Source organism: Mandrillus leucophaeus, unplaced genomic scaffold, assembly GCF_000951045.1.
Source record: "Mandrillus leucophaeus isolate KB7577 unplaced genomic scaffold, Mleu.le_1.0 Scaffold226, whole genome shotgun sequence".
NCBI lineage: Eukaryota > Metazoa > Chordata > Mammalia > Primates > Cercopithecidae > Mandrillus > Mandrillus leucophaeus.
The window spans coordinates 696,943-720,850 of record NW_012102321.1 but is presented as its reverse complement, the minus strand read 5'-3'; the positions used below and the strand labels follow the sequence as shown (position 1 = coordinate 720,850).

General features: G+C 35.9%; 1 protein-coding gene across 2 annotated transcripts in view; it reads right to left on the bottom strand.

Annotated features, from left to right (window-relative positions):
- RABGAP1L (RAB GTPase activating protein 1-like) overlaps positions 1–23,908 on the bottom strand; it is an 828,259-nt gene that overhangs the window by 653,762 nt on the left and 150,589 nt on the right. For both annotated transcript variants that reach the window (XM_011981419.1, XM_011981418.1), the window contains exon 11: positions 23,508–23,649. In XM_011981419.1, coding sequence (XP_011836809.1) covers positions 23,508–23,649 — 142 coding nt within the window. The remainder of the gene's footprint in view (positions 1–23,507; positions 23,650–23,908) is intronic.

Genomic DNA, 23,908 nt, shown 5'->3' with positions numbered 1-23,908 from the left:
TTTTGGTGGATTATTTAGGGTTTTCTATATAGATAGTCATATTGTCTGCAAACAGGGACAACTTGATTTCTTCCTTGTTAATTTGGGTGTCTTTTATTTCCTTCTCTTGCTTAACTGCTCTGACTAGAATTTCCAATACTATATCAAATAGTAGTGGTAAAAGTGAGCATCCACATCTTGTTCCAGAAATTAGAGAAAAAGTTTTCAACTTTTTTTTTTTTTTTTTTGCAGGAGACCAAAGTTTTATTATTATTCAAATCAGTCTTTTTTTAAAAAAAAATTTTATTATGAAATTTTCCTTGTTTAATATGATGTTAGCTGTGGTTTTATCATATCTAGCCTTGTTTATGTTGAGGTATACTCCTTGTAAACATAATTTGCTGGAAGCTTTATCACAAAAAGATGAAGTCTGTCACATGCTCACTCTGTGTCAATTGAAATGACCACATAGTTTTATCCTTCAATCTGTTAATGTGATGTATCACATTTACTGATTTGCCTATGTTAAACCATCTTTACATTCCTCGCTTGAATCCTTCAAGATAATGGTGAACTACCTTTCTAATGTGCTTTTGAATCCTTATTGCTAGTTTTTTTTGTTTTTGTTTTTGTTTTTACATCTATACTCATCAGGAAAACTGGCCTATAGTTTTCTCTTTTGTTGTGTCTTTGCTTAGTTTTCAAATCAAGAAAATGCTAGTCTCATAAACTGGGTTTGAAAGAGTTCCTTCATTTTCAGTTTCTTAGAATATTTTGTGAATAATTTGTCAAATGTTTTGTAGAATTCAGCAGTGAAACCATCAGGTCCTTGAATTTTCTTTGATGGGAGACATTATTACTGCTTCAAACTTGCTACTCAGTATCAGTCTGTTCAGATTATCTATTTCTTCTTGAGTCAAGCTTGGTAGGTTGTATGCATTCAAAAACTTATCCATTTCTTCTAGGTTACCCAACTTGTTGGCATATAATTGTTCATAGCAGTTTCTTATGATCCACTGTATTTCTAGGTTATCAGTTGTAATTATTCCTTTTTCATTTTTAAGTTTACTTAGTCTCTTTTATTTTCTTAGTCTACATAAAGGTTTGTCAATTTTATCTTTTCAAAAATAAATTTTTGTTTCCTAGGGGTTTTTTTGTATTTTTAAGTCTTTATTTCACTTATATTTGCTCTGATCCTTACTATTTCTTTCCTTCTCTCAATTTGTATTCCTAGTTCCTTGAGATGCATTCTTGTTTTCCCAGTTCCTTGAGATGGATAGTTAGGCTGTTTATTTGAGATCTTTCTTCTTTTTTAATGATGGCATTTATTACTGTAGACTTCCCTCCAAGGACTGCTTTTGATCTTTCGGTATATTGCATTTCCATTATCATTTGCCTTAAGAAACATTTATTTATTTATTTATTTATTTATTTATTTATTTATTTAGAGACAGAGTCTTGCTCTGTCACCCATGCTGGAGTGCAGTGGCACAATCTCAGCTCACTGCAACTTCCGCCTCCTCAGTTCAAGTGATTCTCCTGCCTCAAGTAGCTGGGACTACAGGTGCTTGCCACCACACCCAGCTAATTTTTATACTTTTAGTAGAGATTGGATTTCACCATGTTGGCCAGGCTGGTCTTGAACTCCTGACCTCAAGTGATTCACCCGCCTCAGCCTCCCAAAGTGCTAGGATTACAGGCATGAGCCACTGTGCCAAGAAATTTTTTAAATTCCCTTTTTTCATTGGCTCATTGGTTGTTCAGGAATATATTGTTTAATTTCCATGCATTTGTACAGTTTCTAAACTTCCTCCTGTTGTTGATTTCAACTTTTATTCTATTATAGTCAGAAAAAACACTTGATATAATTTCACTTTTTTTGAATTTGTTAAGTCTTGTTTTTTAGCCTAAGATATGATCTGTTCTGGAGAATGTTTCATATGCAGTTGATAAGAATGTGAATTCTGAAGCTGTTGGGCAGAATGTTCTGTAAATGTCTGTTAGGGCCATTGGGTATACAGCACAGTTTAAATCCAGTTTTTCTATGTTAATTTTCTGTCTGGATGACCTGTCCACTGTTAAAAGTGAGATGAAGTTCCCTACCATTACTGTATTCCAATATATTCCATTAGATCTATTAATGTTTGCTTTATATATTTAAGTGCTCGGATGTTGGGTGTATATATATATTTACAACTCTTATCCTTTTGCTTTAACATTACAAAATGGCCCTGTTGGTCTCCTTTTCTAATTTTTTACTTGCATTCCATTTATCAGATAGAAATATAGGAATTTCTGCTTTCTTTTGGTTTATATTTGCTTGGAATACCTTTCCCCACTCATCATTTTCAGTCTATACATGTTCTTAAGGGTGAAGTGAGTCTCTTTGGGCAGCATATAGTTAGGTCTTATTTTTCTATCCATTAGCCACTCTGTGTCTTTTCAAAGAAGAATTTAACCAATTTACACTCAAGTTAATTATTAACAGGTAAAGACTTGATGCTGCCATATTATCAACTTGTTTTCCGCTTGTTTCGCAGAACCTTTGTTCCTTTCTTCTTACTATCTTCCTTTCTAGGTAGGAGGTTTTCTCTATCAGTATGTTTTGATTTCTTACTTTTTATTTTTATTATATCACAGGTTTTGTAGTTACCATGAGACTTACAAAAAACATCTTATAACATATTATTTTAAGCTGATAATTTTATTCAAAAAAAGAAAACACTAACTCCATTGCTCTCCCATATTTTATCTTTTGATATCATAATTTACATCTTTTTATACTGCTTATACCTTAGCAAATTATTATAGCTGCTATTATTTTTGTCTTGTCTTTTAACCCTTCTTAACAAGGAAGGTTAAACCCTAAGTAGTTTATGTCCCACAATCACTGCATTAGAGTATGCTGAATTTGCCTGGACACTTAACTTTTTCTTATGGGTTTTATATCTTCAGACTTTTTTCATGTTACACAGTAGCATCTTTTTCTTTCAGTTTGACAAACTCTCTTTACCTTTCTTGCAAGGCAGATCTGGTTACAGGGAATTCCCTCAGATTTTGTTTGAGAATGCCTTCAGATCTCCTTCATTTAAAAAAAAAAAGCTTTGCTGTGTACAGTATTCTTGGTTGACAAGTTTTTTTGTTTGTTTGATTGTTTCCCTTCAGCACTCTGAATATATCATTCCATTCATTCTCACCTGTCAGGTTTCTGCTGAGAAGCCTGCTTCCAGGAGTATTGGAATTCCCTTATTTGTTATTTGCTTTTCTCTTTCTGCTTTCAATATCCACTCTTTGTCTTTGATCTTTGGCAGTTTGTTTTTAATATGTCTTACAGTTGTTTTATTTGGGTTAATCTATAAGAAGATTGGTAAATCTTCTTATACCTGGATATTTGTATATTTTTCCAGTTTTCAAAAATTTTCTTTTATTGTTTCTTTGAAAAAGCTTTCTATCCCCTTTCCCTACTCTAGTCCCTCTCGAACATCAATGATACACACATTTGCTCTTCTGATGGTGCCCCATAAATCCTATCAGATTTTTCATACCTTCTAATTCCATTTTTCATTTTCCTCCTCCAACTATATAGTTTTGAAGAGCCTGTCTTCGAGCTGATTTTTCTTCTTCTTGATCAATTCTGCTGGCGATGCCCTCTATTGCATTTCTGATTTTGTTTATTATATCATTCAACTCCAGGATTTCCACTTGATTTTTTTATATGATTCTCAATTTCTCTGATAAATTTCTGAATTATTTCTCTGTTTTCTAGAAGTTCACTGAGTTTTACTCAAAGAGCTATTTTGAATTCTTTGTCCACCAGATCATTCATCTACATGTTTTAGCATCAGTTGTTAGGACCTTGTTTTGTCCTTTTGGTGAGGCCATTTTTTCTAGGATATTCCTACTATTTGTAGACATGCGTCTCTGTTTACTTATTGACAAATTAGATATTTATTCTAGTCTTTGTAGTCTAGGTTTGTTTGTGATCAGTCTATTTTAGTGGGCTTGATTAGGAATCTGAACTGACTACTGTATTCTATTTCAGCACTAGAAGGCATCCTAAGCCCAGGTTAGACACGAGTCTCACTACGGCTCTACCACTGATGCAAAGGATGAACCCACAGGACCCCTACGCCACGTGGGAGAGCCAGTCAGGCTCTCAAGTCCAGAGGACCTGTGGAATGTGCTTCTTGCAGCATGATGCCCATAAACAGCCTCTTTAGTGCAGCTCCTATGGCAGGTATGATGAGCCACCTCCAAGTTCCACACACCAGCTGCTGCTAGTCCCACATCTTCTGTTTGTTCCTAGCTGGCCTCAGATAGTTGAGCTCCATCAGGACTTGTGTTGCTCCCCATGGGCCAGTGCAGAAGAGAGTCTCCTGCGAAAGGACACGGGATTGTGGGGAAGCCAAATGTGCAGCTCCACCTCATTTTTTCCAGTGTAGAAACCATGAGTCCAGGAGAAACTTCCACGTGTGGCACTGTAATGGCTTGTAGGAAGAGGCATCTTGGTCACAGAGAACCAATACTCTTATCTTCCAACTACAGTTCATTCATCTTTGCAGTTCATGGGGGCTTTACAGCCTTGATTCCATGTTCAAGTTCCCTTAACTTTTATGAAGGTACTTTCATATGTGGATAGTTGTGCAAATTGATGTTTCTGTAGGGGTACTATCAATGGAGAGATAAATTCTACCATCTTGCTCCACCCACAATGCATTTTAAATAAAATTTGCCAGAGTAACCTAGTAAAAAGGTCATAGAAAATATTTTGAAAGATGTCTGAGAAACTGCCACTATGCTAAAATTACTTTCTTTCCACCACTATTAACATGCCTTTGTTGAAAAAAACTCTAAGCAGAGTAAACAGCAGTTGCTAAGACATAGAAGCATGTCAGGAAACTGTATGGTTAAGTGCAGGGTGGGTGAACTTCTCTCTATTTTTAGTTCTTCCTTTCTAACCACAAAGAAGTTCTCAAGTCTTTTGCACCCTAAAATTGTCCTTTCTTGGACAGAAATAATTCAGTATTTTCAATCTAATCTCTTTCCTCTTCTTGTATTTCTTAAAAGAGTTATTAAAACACTGTTCTCGCCTTCCTCATCTTTAGTCAATCCTCAATGCACTACAAGGAGGCTTTTTTCCCATTTTATTAAAATTGGCCTTACAGAGGTTCCATAACCCCGCCCCCAACTAACCAATTCCAAAGAACAGATTTTGGTCTTTATCTTACTAAACCTCCCTGTTTCTTTGACAACACTGAAGATCACTTCTTCTTTGACAATCTCCATCCCTTAGTCTATCCCTGTCTTGGCTCTCATATTGTCATCATTTTTCTGCAGATCCTTTAGCTAGGGCTTTCTATTCCTGAACCTACCCCTTAAATGTTAGTGATGTCTTAACATCTACTTTTAACCCACCTCTCCCACATTTTCCTCAAAGGTAATTTCACCTATTCTCATTGCTTCATACTGATGACTCTCAAGACTTTATATCTCTAGTTGTAAAGTTTCTCTCACAGTTTAAGACTATTTCTAATAACTGAAAAATAGTTCCACTTCAGTGCTCCACAGTGAACTCAAACTCATCAACATTTAAAACTGAATATATTTTCCTCCCACCTCCAAACTCACTCTTCCTCCCCCTGTGTTTCCTATCTCATTTGCTGGCACCAAGATCATCCAGTTACCTAAACCAAAAATTGGAATATAACCTTTGATTCTGTCTCCTCCCTTTTCTTCTGCCACCTATAGCATCCAATTCATTTATGAGCCTCACTAGTTTTATCTCCAGAATATCTCGAATCTATCTCTTCTGCCCCTCATTTCTTATATTTTGAAGTAGTCATTTCAGTGCAACTGTTTCAAGAAAACTGTCAAAATGGCCATGAGAAAAAATGAATATTGATCTAATTTAGCTTTTTGCTAAGACTAAAAAAAAAAATTACTTTCCAATGATTCACCTACATGATTTTAAGATCCTAGTTGATGTTTCTGAATAATTTGCAGGTTAATAACATGCCAAAATTGTGGGGTCATTTGGCTTGCCATTTACTTCTAAGTTTATCAGTTTTCTAGTAATGTTGTTTTTCATAAGTAAACAACTCTTCCATTATAGAGCATATCCGCACAACTTTCAAATTTCTTCACCACTAAAGTAATTAACACTGGATCATAAAATACCTTTTCAAACTTTTAATAACATTAAGTAATTTATCATACAAAATGCATGGTATAAACACTAAAGGTGTATTTGTTGTCTAAAAGACATTTTGAAGATAATATTTTGGTTTCCAGTTGTAGATTTTTCTACAACTGGTCCTTTAAAGAAGTATATGTGGCTTCTGGGTGACATAATTTAAAATATTCTATACCTAGAGTTCCTTGATAACATACTAGTTTATTTGCATGCTTGAAACCACTTTGCAAAAATGCTTCCAAATATGATGAAAGCTCCCTAAACAATAGTGTTTAGAAGATACGGCTTCATGTTCTATTTTCACATTATATTCAATTATATCTTTCTATTACAAGTCTGCAATTTCAGACAGATCCAGAATATTAAGAATATATAAGATCTAGAATGTCTCATCTGGAAAGGGAACACTAAAAATACTATCTTTTAAGCAATTAAGAGTGAACTTATATAGATTCAGTGATTTAAAGGAGAGTATCTTTATTTTGTTTATCATGAAAAATCATGGGCTTTCCAGGTGAGATTCACATAGATTTGAATTCTGTGTATTATCCCTATGATCTCAAACTATTTACTTACATTTTTTGAATCTTATTCCTTATATGTAATATGCAGATGATAATAGTTATTTCTCAGGGCTAAAATGAGTAAAATATAAATCTAGGTATATTAAGTATCTAATATATATGCCACAAAACAGATACTTAAACCATGTCAGTTATCTTCTTCAAACATAGTAGGACAGAAGTGATAACTGTTTTTCACTAAATTAGAGCAAAAGGCCGAATTATATGATACTGAAGTGTATAATATATTCTTATTCAGTAGCACCTGTCATTTTATTAATTTTATTCTCTCTCAATTCTAGTTCCATGTATTTTTCATTTCTAAAGAAAATGGCATTTTTGTATGACATTACCTGAAATCTTGTTTTCAAATAACTTTCTGGTAGATGCTTATCACACCTATTTATTCTTCTCCTTGAGCACACAGCTCAATTACAGTCCCGAATTGCCCCTGTGGTTCTTGCTTGGCAGAAAATAATGTGCACAGCTTCTAGATCTGCCCCAAAAATCTCCTGCATGTGATCTCTTCTCTTTACCCATTCATGTCAGCTGAGATAGAAATGACCCATCAGTGTTCCTGGAAGTCTTCCACAGAATACAGTAGAATTGCACAATGTAAACAAGGGCTTAACTCTGTGACCTACAGAATACTGTGTAAGTAATACTGTATGATTCCAAGGCTAGGAAATATAAGGCACTGAAACTTCCGCCTTGGTCTCCTGGGTTGCTCTCTCTGGTAGAAGCTAGACATTATATCATAAGGACAACCAAGTAGCCTCTCTGAAGAAACTTACGTAAAGAGAAACTGATGTTACTTTCCAACAACCAGCATCATTTTGACTGCTATATGTGTGAGTCCTTTTGGAGATTCTTGCCCCACCCAGTGAAGAGTTCAGGTGACCACATGCCCAGACAGTATCTGATTCTTCATGAGAAACTCTTAGCCAGAATTGCCCAGACAAGCCACTCCTTAATTCCTAACCTGCAGAAACCATAAAATAAATGTTTTCTGTTTTTTAACCCAAAAAACTACCTGCAATTACACATAAAAACAAATAGATAACAGACCTATATGTAAAACCTAAACTATAAAACATCTAAAGGAGCAAAGGAAAAAAATCTTTGTGACATTGAGATAGGCAAGGGTTTATTAGACAGAACACAAAAGATATAAATCATAAAGGAAAGAAATTGACAAATTAGACTTCATAAAATTAAACTTCCTCTTCAAAAGACATTTTTCAGAAAATGAAAACAAATAACAGAATGAAATATGTGCAAAACACATCATAAAAAAATTTTGTCTAATATATATAAACAACTCTCATAAATCAGTAAGACAAGTAACAGAATCTACGAATGAGCTACATATTCTAACAGACACTTGACCAAGAAGATATACAAATGGTAAATAATCACATGAAAAGATACACAAAAACATGAGTCATTAGGGAAATGCAAATTAATACCACAATATACCACAACACACACACACTAGAACAGCTAAATTTTTTTAAACGAGTAAGGCCACATGCTAACAAGGGTATAGAGCAACTGATTCATCTATTGCTGGTAAGGATGGAAAAGTAGCTTGGTAATTTCGACCCAGTGAACCTGTTCATAGGTATTTTTCCAAGTGAAATGGAAGCATATATTTGCCAAAAAAAAAAGTAATCAAATTCATTATTCATGGTAGCCAGTAGCCAGAAACAACCGAAATATCCATTAACTCATGACTAAACAAACTGTAGCATATCTATACAATAGATAGCTACTCAGCAATAAAAGGGAACCAACTGCTAACACAATGTAGATAAATCTAAAAGGCATTATGCTATGTAAAGCCAGATACAAAAGACTATGTACTAAGTGATTCCATTTATATAAAATTGAAGAAAAGGTAAAACTATAATGACAGAAAATAGATCACTGGTTGCCAGGAACCACAAGTGAGGGGAAAGGATGAGTAACAAAGGGCATAAGAGAAAGTTGCTGGGGTGATGAAAATGTTTCATATCATAATTCTGGTGGTGATTATATGGATGTATAACACTTCTCAAACTCGGTGAACTACACACTCAAAATACGTTCATTCTAGTGTATATAATTTATGCCTTCATACTGTTTATTTTCAATGGTTCTGTATCAAAACCCACATCAAAATTTTTAGACTAAAATCAGTCAAATGTCCTGTTTTTGAAGACTGAGCAAGCTGAAGGCAGGAACTTCAACTGGTGGTTCATATATTAAAGATGCAAAAACACAGTGATCCAAGATTTTTATTTAGGGAACAGATGAAGCAAAATGGCAAGGCATGAGAAAGTAGAGAGTGCAAAATAAATAACCAGAGAGGAACCCTCGAAAATCAATTAATTACTCTATCACATCAACAGTTAAAGAAGAAAAATCCTAAGATCATATCAATAAAAGCAATTAACAAAATCCAATACTTATTCATGATAAAAAAAACTCCCAGCAGACTAAGAATAGAAAAGAACTTCCTCACTTTGATAAGAACACCTACAAAGACCTACAACTAACATCTTAATGTTAATAGTAAGTAACTAGATGCTTTTCTGCTAAGATCAGGAAAAGAACAAGAATGTTCCCCTCTCACCATTCCTATTAAGCACTGTACAGGAAGTCCTAGTAAATGCAATAAGACACTTAGAAAATAAAATGAAAGCTATGCAGATTGAGAAGGAGGAAATAAAACTGTCTTTATTTTCAGGTGACATAATGATGTATGCAGAAATTTCCAAAGATTTGATAAAACAAACAAAAGCTTCCTAGAATTAATAACCAAGAATAGTAAGATTACCTGTATACAAAGTCAATATACAAGAAGTCAACTGCCTTTCTACATACCACAAATAAGCCATTGAAATTTTGAATTTAAAACTCAGTATCATTCATATCACTAACAAGAAGTACTTAAAATTAATCCAATAAAATATGTACATGATCTATGAGGAAAACTATAAAACTGATGGAAAAAAATCAAAGAATATCATGTCACCAGATCTGTCTTACAAGAAATGCTAGAGAGAGTTCTTCAACCTGAAAGTAAAGAATGCTAATTAGTAAGAAAAACATTTGAAAGTGTAAAACATACTGATCTAAAAGTATAAAAGTTTCTGATAAAAGTACAAATATGCAAATATGTAAAATATATAAAATATGCAAATACTGTAATGGCAGTATGTAAATCACTTACATCTTCAGTATGAAGGTTAAAAGACAAAACTATTAAAAACAATAATAGCTATAATAATTTTTTAAAGAATACACAGGCTAAAAACATATAGATTGTAGTATCAAAAATTGTAAATATGGGAAGGAGAGATGAAGTATAAAGTTTTTTTAATGCTGTTAGTTAAGCTGTTGTCAGGTTAAAATAGCCTTTATAAGATGTTTTTCATAAGCCTCATAGTAATCACAATGCAAAAGTATAGCAAATACATAAAAGATAAAAAGTAAGGAAACAAAGTGTGTCATTACAAATATTAATCACAAAGGAAGATTGAAAGAGAGTAAGACAGGAACAAAAAGGAAGGAAGGAAGGCAGGAAGGAAGGGAGGGAGGGAGGGAGGGAGGGAGGGATGGAGGGAGGAAGGGAGACAGACAGACAGGCAGGCAAGCAATCACCAAATGGCAGTAGAAAGTCGTTATCTAAAGATAAATATCTTGAATATAAATGGATTGAGTTTTTCAATCAAAAGACATAGAGTGGCTGAATGGAAGAAAAACAAAGCAAAACAGAAACACAACACCCCAATTATAGCTCCCTACAAGAGACTCACTTTACCTGTAAGGAGAAAAGTTTACCTGAAACTCACCTAAGACTCACTTTACCTAAAAATGAAGTGAAGAAAAAAGTTATTCCATGCAAATAAAAACCAAAGCAGAGCAGGAGTAGCTATATTTATATCAGACAACACAGACTTTTAAGTTCAAATGTGTAAAAAGAGACAAGGGGAGAGGCAGGCAGAGAAAGATAGGGAATAGAAAGTTCCACCAATTGTCCCCTATGCAAGAACATCAATTTAACAACTATCTACACAGAAAAAAAAAAAAAAAAAACCTTCGTAAGAACCAAAACTCAAGTGAGCACTCATAGTCCTGATTTTAACTTCTTATTGCTGAAAGAGGCACTGAAGAGATAGAAAAAAAAAAACAGTCCTGAATTGCCAATACCACCCCTCTACAACCCCTGGCATCAGTGACACGGTGGGGTGAACATCTCTGGGCACAGGGGGAGGGAGAACACAGCAAGTGTGGGGCACTGAACTTAGTGCTGTCCTGTTAGAGGAGATAGCAAAACCTGACCAAACTCTTGCTGATAACCGCCCATGGAGGGAGCCTTTAAACCAGCCCTGGCCAAAGGGAAATCCCTGATTCCAGCAGTACAAATTTGAGTTCCTGCAAACCTTGCCACCAAGGGCTACAGTGCTATGTACAAGTAAATGTGAAAGGCAGTCTAGACCATAAGGACTGCAACTCTTAGGCTAGTCCTAGTGATGAACTAGGCTCAGAGACAGTGGACTGGGGGGAAACATGACATACTGAGATACCATCTGGGGCAGCCAAGGGAGTGCTAGTATCACCCCTCCCCTAACTCCAATCTGCATAGTTCACAGCTCCAAAAGACACCCTTCCTTCCACTGGAGGAGAGGAGAAGAAGAGTAGGGAAGACTTTGTCTTACATCTTGGATACCAGCTCTGCCAAAGCAAGATAGGGCACCATAAGAATCATGAGGTCCCCATTCCAGGCCGTAGCTCCCAGACAACATTTCTAGACACACCCTAAGCCAAAAGGGAACCCACTGCCTTGAAGGAAAAAACCCAATCCCAGCAGCGTTCATCACCTGCTATCCGAAGAGCCTTGGACGTGAAATAACCAGCAGTGATACCCAGGTACTACATCAAGGGCCTTGGCTGAGCCTCTGAGACTTGCTGGCTTCAGGTAAAACTCAGCACATTACTAGCTGTAGTGGCTACAGGGCAAAACTCCTTCTACTGGAGAAAAACAGAGGAAAAAGTAAAGGGGACTTTGTCTTGCACCTTAGGTTCTAGCATGGCCACAGGGAAGCAAAGCACTAAGTGGGCTCTTGTAGTCCCTGATTCCAGAACTTGACTCTTGGACAGCACTTCTGAACCTGCCCTGGCCAAATGGGGAGCCCACTGCCCTGACGGCTGAGTCATAGGCCAGGAAGCATTCACCACAAGCTGACTTCAGAGCCCTTGGACCTTAAAGGAACATTATGGCACTCTGGCAGTACTCCTCGTAGCCTGGGTGGGTGGTGGCTATGGGGTGAGGTTCCTCTACCTTTGGAAAGTGGAGAGAACAGTGGGAAGGACTGTGTCTTGTGGTTCGACTGCTAGGTCAGGGACAGTATGACAGAACAACAGGTAGAATTCTTAGGTCCCTGACTCCTGGATGGCACCGCTGAACCTCCAACCCCGGGGTCTGAGGGACTTCTCCACCCTAAAGGGAAGGACACAGGCATGGCTGGCTTTGCCACCTGCTGATGGTAGAGCTCCAGAGCCTCAGTGAACATAGGCAGCAGCCAGGGAGTGGTGACAGCAGGCCTTGGGCAAGACCCAGTGCTGTGCTGGCTCCAGGTCTGACTCAGTGTAGTCATAGTTGTGACAGCCACAGGGGTAACTGTGTCATTCAATCCCCAGATTAAGGTGGCTCAGGACAAAGACAGAGAGACTGTTTGTTTGGGAGAAACTAAGAAAAGAGAACAAGAGTCTCTGCATGGTAATCCAGAGAATTCTCCCAGATCTTATCCAAGACCATCAAGGCAGTATCTCTATGAGTCTGCAAGAACCACAGCATTACTGAGCTTGAGGAGCTAGCCCCTAAAGTAGATACAGCTTAGATCATAACACCCAAGTCCTTTCAAATATCTGAAAAGCATTCCCAAGAAGGACAGGTACTAATAAGCCCAGACAGTGAAAACTACAACAAATACCTAACTCTTTGATGCTCAGACACTGAAAAACATCTACTAGCATCAACACCATCCAGGAAAACATGACCTCACCAAATGAACTCAGTAAGACATCAGGGACCACTCCTGAAGAAACAGAGATATGTGAAACTTCAGAAAGAGAATTCAAAATAGCTGTGTTGAGAAAAATCAAAGAAATTCAAGATAACACAAAGAAGGAATTCACAAATCTATCATAGAAATGTAACAGAGATTGGAATTTTTTTTTAATTAAGCACAAATGCTGGAGCTGAAAAATGCAATTGGAGCCAAGGAACAGATCAGAGTCATTTAACAGCAAAACTGATGAGGCAGAAGAAAGAATTAGTGAGCCTAAAGGCAGGTTATATGAAAATACAGTCAGAGAAGCCAAAAAGAAAAAGAATAAGAAACAATGAAGCATGGCTACAGGATCTAAAAAAAAGTCTCAAAGGTGCAAATCTAAGTGTTATTGGCCTTAAAGAGGAGGTAGAGAAAGAGATAGGGTAGAAAGTTTATTGAAATGGATTCCTAAACCTAGAGAAAGATACTAATATTCAAGTACAAGAAGGTTATAGAACACCAAGCACATTTAACCCAAAGAAGACTATGTCAAGGCATTTGATAATCAAACTCACAACGGCTAAAGATAAAGAAAAGATCTTACAGCCTGGGCAACATGGCAAAACCATGTCTCAAAAAAAAAGGCAAGAAATGAAATCATAGCAATAGCAAAAATCATCTTCACTAAAGAAAGACAGGAAGGAAAGAAAAGAAGACCAGAAAACAAATTGCAAAATGGCAGAAGTACATCTTCACTTAGAAATAATGACAATGAATGTAAATGGACTAAACTCTCCAATCAAAAGACACAGACTGGCTGAATGAATGAAAAAGCAAAACCCATTCATCTGTTGCCCACAAGAAATAAACTTCACCTACAAGGACACATATAGACCAAAAATAAAGAGAAGGAAAAAGACATTCCATGCCAACTGAAACAAACAAACAAACAAAAAAGAGCAGGAATAGCTATACTTACAGTGAAAAAATAGATTTCAAGACAGAAAACTATGAGAGACAAAGAAAGCTGCCATATAATGATAAAGGGATCAATTCAGCAAGGAAATACAACAATTTTAAATATATCTGCCCTCAACACTGGAACACCAAGATAAATAAAGCAAATATCATTAGAGCTAAAGAGAAAGATAAACCCCAACACGATAATACTTGAAGACTTCAACCCCCCACTGTGAGCACTGGACAGACCTTCTAGACAAAAAAATCAACAAAGAAACATCAGACTTAATCTGCACCATAGACCTAACGGACCTCATAGGTATTTACAGAATATTTCATCCCATGGCTGCAGAATACATATTATTTTCCTCAGAACACAGATGATTCTCAAGGACAGACCATGTTTTAGGTCACAAAACAAGTTTTAAAACATTCAAAAAAACTGAAATAATATGAAGCGTCTTCTCTGACCACAGTGGAATAAAACTAGAAATTGTTAAAAAGAGGAATTTTGGAAACTATATAAACACAGAGAAATTAAACAATATGCTCTTGAATGACCAGTGGGTCAATGAAGAAATTGAGAAGAAAATTGAAAAATTTCTTGAAATAAATGATTAAGGAAACACAACATACCAAAACCCAGCAAAAGCAGTACAAAGAGAGACCTTTATAGCTATAAATGTCTACATCAAAAAAGAGGAAAAACTTCAAATAAACATTCTAATGATGCATCTTAAAAAATTAGAAAAGCAGGAGCAAGCCAAACCCAAAATTAGTTGAAGGAAAGAGCTAATAAAGATCAGAGAAGAAATAAATTGAAACTTAAAAAAATGAACAATCAATGAAACAAACCACTGGTTTCTTGAAAAGTTCAGCAAAATTGACAAAACTTTAGCCAGACTAAGAAAAAAAATCAAAAAGATACAGATAAATAAGATCAGAAATGAAAACAGAGACATTATCACTGAGATGGCAGAAATTCAAAGGGTCATTAATAATTACTATGAGCAACTATATGCCAATGAATTGGAAAATCTAGAAGAATATAACAAATTCCTAGACACATAAAACCTACCAAGATTGAACCAGGAAGAAATCCAAGACCTGAATAGACTAATAACAAGTACTGAGATTGAAGCAATAATAAGAAGTCTCCCACTAAAGAAAAGCCCAGGAACCAATGACTTCACTGTTGAATTCTATCAAACATTTAAAGAACTAATACCAATCCAAATCGAACTACTGCAAAACAGAGGCAGAGGGAACTCTTCCAAATGTCCAGACTCGTTCTACAAGGCCAGTATTACCTTGATACCAAAACCAGACAAACACACAACAAAAAAAAAAAAAAAAAAAAAAAAAGAAGAAGAAAACTATAGGCCAATATCTCTGATAAATACTCATGCAAAAATCATCAGCAAACCAAATTCAACAATACATTAGAAAGATCATTCATCATGACCAATTGAGATTTATCCCTGCGATGCAAATCAATCAATGTGATACATCGTATCAACAGAATAAAGGAAAAAAACTATGGTCATTTGAATTGATACTGAAAAAGCATTTGATAAAATTCAACATCCTTTCATGATAAAAACCCTCAAAAAAAGTTTGAGATAGAAGGAACATACCTCAACATAATAAAAGCCATATATGACAGACCAACAGCTAATACCATACTGAATGGGGAAAAACTGAAAGCCTTTCCCCTAAGATCTGGAACACAACCAGGATGCCCACTATCACCGCTGTTATTCAGCATAGTACCAGAAGTCCTAGGTAGAGCAATCAGCACTGTCACCACTGTTAATCAACACAGTACTGCAAGTCCTAGCTAGAGCAATCAGCACTGTTACCACTGTTAATCAACACAGTACTGCAAGTCCTAGCTAGAGCAATCAGACAAGACAAAGATATAAAGGGTATCCAAATTGGAAAGAAAGAAGTCAAATTATCCTTGTTTGCAGATGATATAATCTTGTATTTGGAAAAACCTAAAGGCTACACCACAAAACTATTAAAACTCATGAACAAATTCAGTAAAGTTGCAGGATACTAAATTACAATACAAAAATTGGTAGTATTTACATATGCCAATTGTCAACAATGTGGAAAAGAATTTTTAAAAATAATCCCATTTATGGCCAGGCGCAGTGGCTCACGCCTGTAATCCCAGCACTTTGGGAGGCCGAGGTGGGCGGATCACGAGCTCGGGAGATCAAGACCATCCTGGCTAACACAGTGAAACCCCGTCTCTCCTAAAAATACAAAAAATTAGCCAGACATGGTGGCAGGCGCCTTGTAGTCCCAGCTACTCAGGAGGCTGAGGCAGGAGAATGGCGTGAACCCAGGAGACGGAGCTTGCAGTGAGCCGAGATCGCACCACCGCACTCCAGCCTGGGTGACAGTGTGAGACTCCATCTCAAAAAAAATAATAATAATAATAATAATAATAATAATAATAATCCCATTTATAATGGCCATAAAAGAAACTAAATACCTAGGAATGAGCTTACCCGAAGAAGTAAAAGATCTCTATAATGAAACCTATAAAACACTGATGAAAGAAATTGAAGTGGACACCAAAAATATGGAAAAATATCCCATGGATTGGAAGAATCAATATTGCTGAAATCTCCATATTACCCAAAGCAATCTACACATCCAATGCAATCCCTATCAAAAAACCAATGGCGTGCTTTGCAGAAACAGAAAAAGCAATCCTAAAATTTATATGGAACCACAAAAGGCCTAGAATAACCAAAGCTATCTTAAGCAAAGAGAAAAAAAAAATTGAAGAATCACAACTGACTTCAAATTATACGACAGAGCTATAGTAACCAAAACAGCATGGAACAGGCATAAAAACAGACACATACACCAATGGAACTGAAGAGAGAACCCAGAAATAAATCCATACATCTACAGTGAACTCATTTTTGACAAAGGTGCCAAAAACATACATTGGAGAAAGAACAGTCTCTTCAATAAACGGTTCTGGGAAAACTGAATATCCATATGCAGAGGGATGAAACTAGTCCCCTCTTACCATATACAAAAATCAAAACAAAATGGATTAAAGACTCAAGTATAAGACTTCAAACTATGAAACTACTACAAAAAAACACTGGGGAAAATCTCTAGGACATTGGTCTAGGCAAAAATTTCATGAGTAATACCCCACAAACACAGGCACCCAAAGCAAACATGAACAAATGAGATCATATCAAGTTACAAAACTTCTGCACAGCAAAGGATACAATTAACAAAGTGAAGAGATAACTCACAGAATGGGAGAAAATATTTGTAAACTACCTATCTGACAAGGGATTAATAACCAGAATATAAAAGGAACATCTCAAACAACTCTATAGGAAAAAAATCAAATAATCTGATTAAAACATGGGCAAAAGATCTGAATAGACATTTCTCAAGAAAAAAAACACATAGAAAGGGCAAACAGGCTGTGAAAAAGATGCTTAACATCTTTGATCATCAGGGAAATGCAAATTAAAACTGTAATGAGATATCATCTCATCCCAGTTAAAATAGCTTACATCCAAAAGGCAGGCAATCGCAAATGCTAGTGATGTAGAGAAAAAATAGCCCTTGTACACTGCTGGTGGAAATGTAAATTAGTACAACCACTAAAGAAAACAGTTTGGAGGTTCCTCAAAAAAAACTAAAAATTAAGCTACCATATGATCCAGCAATCCCACTGCTGGGTATATACCAACAAGAAAGGAAATCAGTGTAGCAAAGGGATATGTGTACTCCTGTGTTTGTTGCAACACTGTTTACAATAGCTAAGATTTGGAAGCAACTTAAGTGTCCATCAACAGATGAATGCATAAAGAAAATGTGGTACTTATATGCAACAAAGGACTATTCAACCATAAAAAAGAATAAGATCCAGTCATCTGTCAGCGCGGCACGGTGGCTCATGCCTGTAATCCCAGCACTTCGGGAGGCTGAGGTGGGTGGATCACCTGAGGTCAGGAGTTCAAGACAAGCCTGGCCAACACGGCGAAACCCTGTCTCTACTAAAATACAAAAAATTAGCCAGGCATGGTGGTGGGCACGTGTAATCCCAGCTACTCAGAAGGCTGAGGCAGGAGAATCACTAGATCTGGGAGGTGGAGGTTGCAGTGAGCTGAGATCGCACCACTGCACTCCAGCCTGGGCAACAAGAGTGAAACTCCATCTCAAAAACATAAAAATAAAAAAAAGATCTAGTCATTTGCAACAACATGGATTGGACTGGAGATCATTATGTTAAGTGAAATAAGCCAGGCACAGAAAGACAAACATTGTATGCTATCACTTCTTTGTTAGATCTAAAAATCAAAACAATTGAAGTCATGGACACAGAGAGTAGACGGATGATGATACGGTTAGGCTCTGCATCCCCCACCCAAATCTCATCTTGAATTGTAATCCCCAGTTGTTGAGGGACAGAACTGGTGGGAGGTGACTGAATCATGGGAAACTGAATCAGTTTCCCCCATACTATTCTCATGATAGTGAGTGAATTCTCATGGGATCTGATGGTTTTATAAGAGGGCTCTTCCCTTTTCTCTCTCTCTCTCGCCACCTTGTGAAGAAAGTACCTGTTTCCCCTTCTGCCATGATTGTAAATTTCCTGAGGCCTCCCCAGCCATGCAAAACTGTGAATCAATTAAACTTCCTTTGTTTATAAATTACCCAATTTTGGGTAGTACCCTTACAGCAGTGTGAGAACAGACTAATACAGATGGCTACCAGAGGCTAGGAATAGTAGCGATGGGTTGGGAGGGGGAGGTGGGGATGGTTAACAGGTACAAAAAAAATTGAAAGAATGAGTAAGATCTAGTATTTGACAGCACAATAGGATGATTATAGTCAATAATAACTTAATTGTACAATTCAAAATAACTTAAAAAGTATAACTGGATTGTTTATAACTCAAAGGATAAATGCTTGAGAGAATAAATACTCCATTCTCCATGATGTGCTTATTTCACACTGCATGCCTTTACCAAAACACCTCATGTACCCCATATATACACCTACTATGTGTCCACAAAAATTAAAATTAAAAAAAATTTAAAGAAACAAAGAAGGTGATTATATAATAAAAAGTCAATTCAGCAAGAAACTATGATAATTGTAAATATATGCACTCAACATCAAAGTACCTATATATAAAGCAGATATTAATAGATCTGAAGAGACACATTCTGCAATACAAAAATAGTAAGAGATTTCAACAACCCACTTTCAGCAGTGGACAGATCATCCAGATAGAATTATCAATAAAGGAACATCAGACTTAAAGTACACTCTAGGCTAAATAATATATGAGACATTCCATCTAACAACTGCACAATATACATTCTCCTCAACTGTATATGAAACATTCTCTAGAACAGATCATATGTTAGGCCACAAAACAAGTCTTAACAAATTTAAGAAGACTGAAATAGAATCAAGTATCTTTTTCAACCACAATAGCATAAAACTACAAATTAATAACAGAAAAAACTTTGGAAAATTCACAAATAATGGAAATTAAACAACATGCTCCTGAACACCAAGGAGACATTTCAACTGATATAACAGAAATACAAGGAATCATAAAATACTGTTATAGTTAATTATATTCAGTTAAACAACCTAAAAGACATGAATAATTCCTTGACACATACAACATACCAAGATTAAATTATCAAGAAATAGAAAATCTGACCCAACCAATAATGAGTAATAACACTGAATTAATAATAAACAGTCTCCCAACAAAAAAAGAAAGCCCAGGACCTGATGGCTCCATTGCTGAATTCTACCAAAGACTGAAAGATGAATTAATACCAACTCTTCTCAAACTTTTCCAAAAAATTCAAGAGAACAGAGTAATTCCAATCTCATTTTGTGAGGCCAGCATTACACTAATATCAAAGCCAGACACAGACAAGGACACTACAAAAACGGAAAACTACAGGCCAATATTTCTGAAGAACACAGATGCAAAAACCCTCAGCAGAACACTACAAAACCAAACTCAACAGCACATTAAAAAGATTATTCATTGTGATCAAGTGGGATTCATCCAGGAGATGCAAGAATGAGTTAACATATGCAAATGTGTAAATGTAATGCATCACATGAACAGTATGAAGGACAAAAATCATATGATAATTTCAACTGATACGGAAGAAACGTTTGACATTATTCAACATCCTTTCACGGGAAAAACTCTCAACCCATTAAGTATAGAAGGGATATACCTCAATAAAATAAGGCCATATATGACAAACCCACAGTTAACATTATACTCAATGGGGAAAGGTTAAAACTTTTCCTCTAAGATTCAGAACAAGACAAGGATGCCTACTCTTGCCGCTCCTATTCAAAATAGTACTGAGCCCTGACCAAAGCAATTAGGAAGAGAAAGAAATAAAAGGCATACAAACTGGAGAAGAAATCAAATTGTCCTGGTTTGCAGATGACATGATCTTATTTATAGCAAACCCTAAAGACTCCATAAAAAAACTGTTAGCATTAATACATAAATTCAGTAAAGTTGCAGGATACAAAAATCAGTAGCATTCCTACAGAGTAACAGCAAACTATCTAAAAACTAATTTTTTAAATCCCATTTACAATAGCTACAAAAGATAAATACTTAGAAATAAATTTAACCCATGAGGTGAAAGATCTCTCCACTGAAAACTATAAAACATCGATGACAGAAATTTAAGATACAAGTAAATGGAGTGATAGACTGTGTACATGAATTGGAAGAATTAATATGTTTAAAATGTCTATACTACTCAAAGCAATCTACAGATCACAACGCAATCCCTAACAAAATTCCAACGACATTCTTCATAGTAATAGAAAAAAAAAATCCTAAATTTTCATACAGAGCCAAAAGGATCCCAAATAGGTGAAGCAATCTTGAGCAAAAAGAACAAAGCTGGAAGCATTACACTATCTGACTTCAAAATCTACTGCAATGCTAAAGTAACCAAAACAACATGAGATCAGCATGAAAAATAGGCATATAGACCAATGGGATAAAGAGAACAGAAATAATTCCATGTGTTTAGAGCCAACTGACATTCAACAAAGGTGCCAAGACCATACAATGGGGAAAGAAGAGTCTCTTCAAATAAATGGTTTTGGAAAAACTGGATATCCACAACATGCAGAAGAATGAAATTAGAGATTAGACTTTTATCTCACACCACCATACATAAAAATAAACTAAAAATGGATTAAAGACTTAAACTACTAGAAAAAAACAAAGGGGACCAGCTCCATGACACTGGTTTGGGCAATGGTTTTTTGGATACAACCCCAAAAGCATAAGCAACAAAAGCAAAGATAGATAAATGGGATTACGTCAAACTAAAAAACATGTGCAAAACAAAAGAAACAATCAACAGTATGAAAGGGCAACCTACAGAATGGGAGAAAATATTTACAAATCACATATCTTATAACAGATATGCAATATATGTATATGTGTATATATGTATAGATATGTATATTGCCTGTATACATATATACATACATACACATATACACATATATATGTGAAATTCACACAACTCAATAGCAAAAAAAAAAAAAATTTCTCTAAAGGGACAGGGGACCTAAGAGACATTTCTCAAAAGAAGACATGCAAAAGACTAACAGGTGTATGTAAAGGTACTCAACATCACTAATCATAAGGGAAATGGAAATCACAACCACAATGAGATATCATCTCACACCTGTTAAAATGGCTATTATCAAAAAGCAAAAATAAGTGTTCCCAAGGATGTGGAGTAAAGGGAACCCTTGAACACTATTGGTAGAAATACAAATTGGTACAGCCATTATGAAAAACAGTATGGTAGTTCCTCAAAAAATTAAAAATAGAACTACCATATAATCTAGCAATCCTACTACTGCATATATATCCAAAGGAAATGAAACCAGTATGTCAAAGAGACAGATGCACTCCCATGTGCACTGCAGCATTATTCACAATAGCCCAAATACAGAATCAACCAGTGTCCATTGAAAGATAAATGGATAAACAAAATGTGTTTTATCTAAATAATTAATTATTATTCAGTCATAAAAAGGAATGAAATACTGGCACCTGCTACATCACGTATCAATGTAGATGAAACAAAATGCTCAAAAAACATTATGCTAAGTGAAAGAAGCCAGACACAAAAAGTCACATTTTGCATGATTCCATTTATATGAATTATGCAAAACAGGTAAAGCCACAGAGATAGAAAGCAGATTAGTGGCTGCCGGGGGAATAGAAAGGTGAGAACAGGGAGTGACTGCTTAATGGGTATAATATTTCCTCTTGGATGACGAAAACGTTTAAGAACTAGATAGAGGTAATGATTGCCCAAAATTGTGAATGTACTAAAACGCCACTGAATTGTCCATGTTTAAATAGTTAATTTCATGTTATGTGAATTTTACCTTAGTTTTAAAAGTGAATTGTTTTTATGTTTTAATCAACTGGCTAACTTGACAGAATAATGCCATAGTTACAAGTACAAATCTTAAAGTCAGATAGCCTGGACTGAGATCTCAGCTTTGCCACTTTGAACTGAGTGAGCTTAGCAAGTGATTATGCTCTCTCTGTCTCAGTTTCTCATCCTTAAAACCAAGTTAATAAGAGTATTCACAGGATTGTAAGACTCAAATAAGGTAACATATTTGTAATACCTGGAATGTTCTTAGAATATAGTAAGCACTAAATAAATAATAGCTAAAAATAATTATGTTTATGGCAATCAAAGAAAAAAATAGTTTCATACAGAAGACTGAGAATTCTAAGATGCTTTTTTCAACGGTAATACAAATCAAGAAATTTACTATTAATAAACCATACCCTAGAAGCACATGATACAAGGTCTTAAAGTAAACATCTGTCATTTAGTTCTAGTTTCTATAAAAACAGTATTGAGCACAGAGCCAAATGATGTGTGCCTTTTGTGAGGTCAGTTATCTCTCAGCAGCAACCAAGTAGCAAATAGAGCAGATACCCCACTATTTCCAAAAAAAGTAGTGGTAAGGGGTGCAGCAACAACAAAAAACAAGAACTGAATAATGTCAAATGAGAAATAGGACATGACGTAACAAACATAAAAATTCTAAAATCACATGAGATCATTTGAAACTTCTCATTAGACACTTCAAAAATAATTGAGACCAGGTGCAGTGGCTCATGCCTGTAATTCTAGAACTTTGGGAGGCTGAGGTGGGCAGATTACTTGAGGTCAGGAGTTCGAGACAAGCCTGGCCAACACGGCGAAACCCTGTCTCTACTAAAAATACAAAAAAATTAGCCAAGCGTGGTGGCACACACCTGTATCCAGCTACTCAGGAGGCTGAGGCAGGAGAATTGTTTGAACCCGGGAGGCAGAGGTTGCAGTGAGCCAAGGTTTTCCACTGCACTCCAACCTGGGTGACAGGGGAGACTTCATCTCAAAAAAATACAAAATAAAAATAATTGAAATAAAATAGAAAACAACAACAGCCAAGTGATGCTGTCAAATTTAAATAGTTGCATAAGTGGCACTGGGGACTATGCAACTTAGGAACCAAATGAACTAAATTCTTTTCTGCATCTTGTAGAATCTAGCCTAAGGGTAACAGAGGTTAGGAATAACCTCCACTTCTCCCCGCAACACACACACCTCCTTTGAAGACTGTAAGTAAAGCAGCTATACAGACAGAAGAAACTGAGTAAGTCCAACTTCTTACCCTCTTCTGCTTCATCATCCTGGGGTGACATTGGACCCCCTCCACTAGTAGGAGTGACTGGTTCCTCCTTGTCAGACTCTCGCTGTAGACTCACCACCTCATATATCGCATCTCCAGCATTGGTATGGCCTTTTCCCTCAGACTGAGAAAAATATAACAGTATATTTAAGTATTAGAAATTTGAAGGAAACATTGGCAGATAGTATTGAAAGATATTATTTTAAATAGTTCATTCAAAAGAGCTGCAATGAAGAATGGCATGTTGTGTTTGATCTCCAGCATGTCTGAGATTCTGAAAACTTTTAAGGTGCATTGTCCTTCACAGGATATTCTAAATTTATGTTCCTCTAGTATTATTTTTAACTAATATAATGAAACCTACTCATTATTTTTGGAGAGCT